The sequence below is a fragment of the Saprolegnia diclina genome (assembly GCF_000281045.1).
Source record: "Saprolegnia diclina VS20 unplaced genomic scaffold supercont1.268, whole genome shotgun sequence".
Lineage (NCBI taxonomy): Eukaryota > Oomycota > Saprolegniomycetes > Saprolegniales > Saprolegniaceae > Saprolegnia > Saprolegnia diclina.
The window spans coordinates 1-960 of NW_008246335.1; the positions used below are offsets into that span (position 1 = coordinate 1).

Genomic DNA, 960 nt, shown 5'->3' on the forward strand with positions numbered 1-960 from the left:
TGCCCCCTTGGCTCGTCCACATCGCTGCCATGTCCCGCGGGGACCTTCAACAATGCGACGGGTACGCATATTGCTCATGGCATCGTCACTCACTTTAAAACAGGTGCCCAGAGCTTCTCCGACTGCACCAACTGCCCCCCTGGGTCCTACTGCCAAAGTTTAGGCTTGAGCCTTCCGACCGACGTGTGCGCTGCGGGCTACTATTGCATCTCGGGGGCGACTACACCAACGCAATACGAGTCACCGATTGGCTTCTTTTCACCTGCAGGGGCCTACAGCCCGTCGGCGTGCCCGCCTGGGACGTACAACAACCAAGTGCGCCAGTCTCAGTGTGCCAACTGCCCCGCTCGCTTCTACTGCAACGGCACGGCGACGGTGCAGCCAGCAGTGTGCCCTCAGGGGTTCTATTGCCCCATGAGTACGGCACTGCCGCAAAAGTGCCCCGCTGGCACCTACAGCAACCTCACGGGCCTCGCGGTGACGACAGACTGCCTCTCGTGTCCGCCAGGCTTCTTTTGCCAGACGAGTGGACTTGTGCAGCCGTCGGGGCCTTGTATGGCTGGCTACACGTGCACAGGCGGTACTCCATTAGCCGTTGGCAACTGGTACTTACCACGTTGTAGGTGCCATGTTTCCCAACCCCAATGGTCAGTCGTATGGCACCATCTGCCCCGCCGGGATGTACTGCCCTCTCGGCTCGGCGCTACCTCTTCCATGCCCTCTTGGGACATACCGCCCCAATACGCTCGGTCAAAACGTCACGGATTGCACGCCGTCGCCCGGTGGCACGTTTAGCAATGCTACAGGACTCACTGCACCCACGGGTGTGTGTTCTGCAGGGTACTACTGCACGTCGACCGCTTTCATTGCGACACCGACCGACGGCGTCACTGGGAATTTGTGCCCTGTCGGGTTCTTTTGCCCGTTAGGCTCGTCCTCGCCGCTCAAGTGCGTCGAAGG

General features: G+C 60.6%; 1 protein-coding gene across 1 annotated transcript in view; it reads left to right on the top strand.

The window, feature by feature from the left end:
• Positions 1-52: 52 nt before the first annotated feature.
• The window catches only part of SDRG_17328 (hypothetical protein), a gene marked incomplete at both ends in the record, with an annotated part of 5,098 nt that continues 4,190 nt past the window's right edge, over positions 53-960 (top strand). The window contains 3 exons of the mRNA XM_008623569.1: positions 53-61; positions 112-580; positions 624-952. Coding sequence (XP_008621791.1) covers positions 53-61; positions 112-580; positions 624-952 — 807 coding nt within the window. The remainder of the gene's footprint in view (positions 62-111; positions 581-623; positions 953-960) is intronic.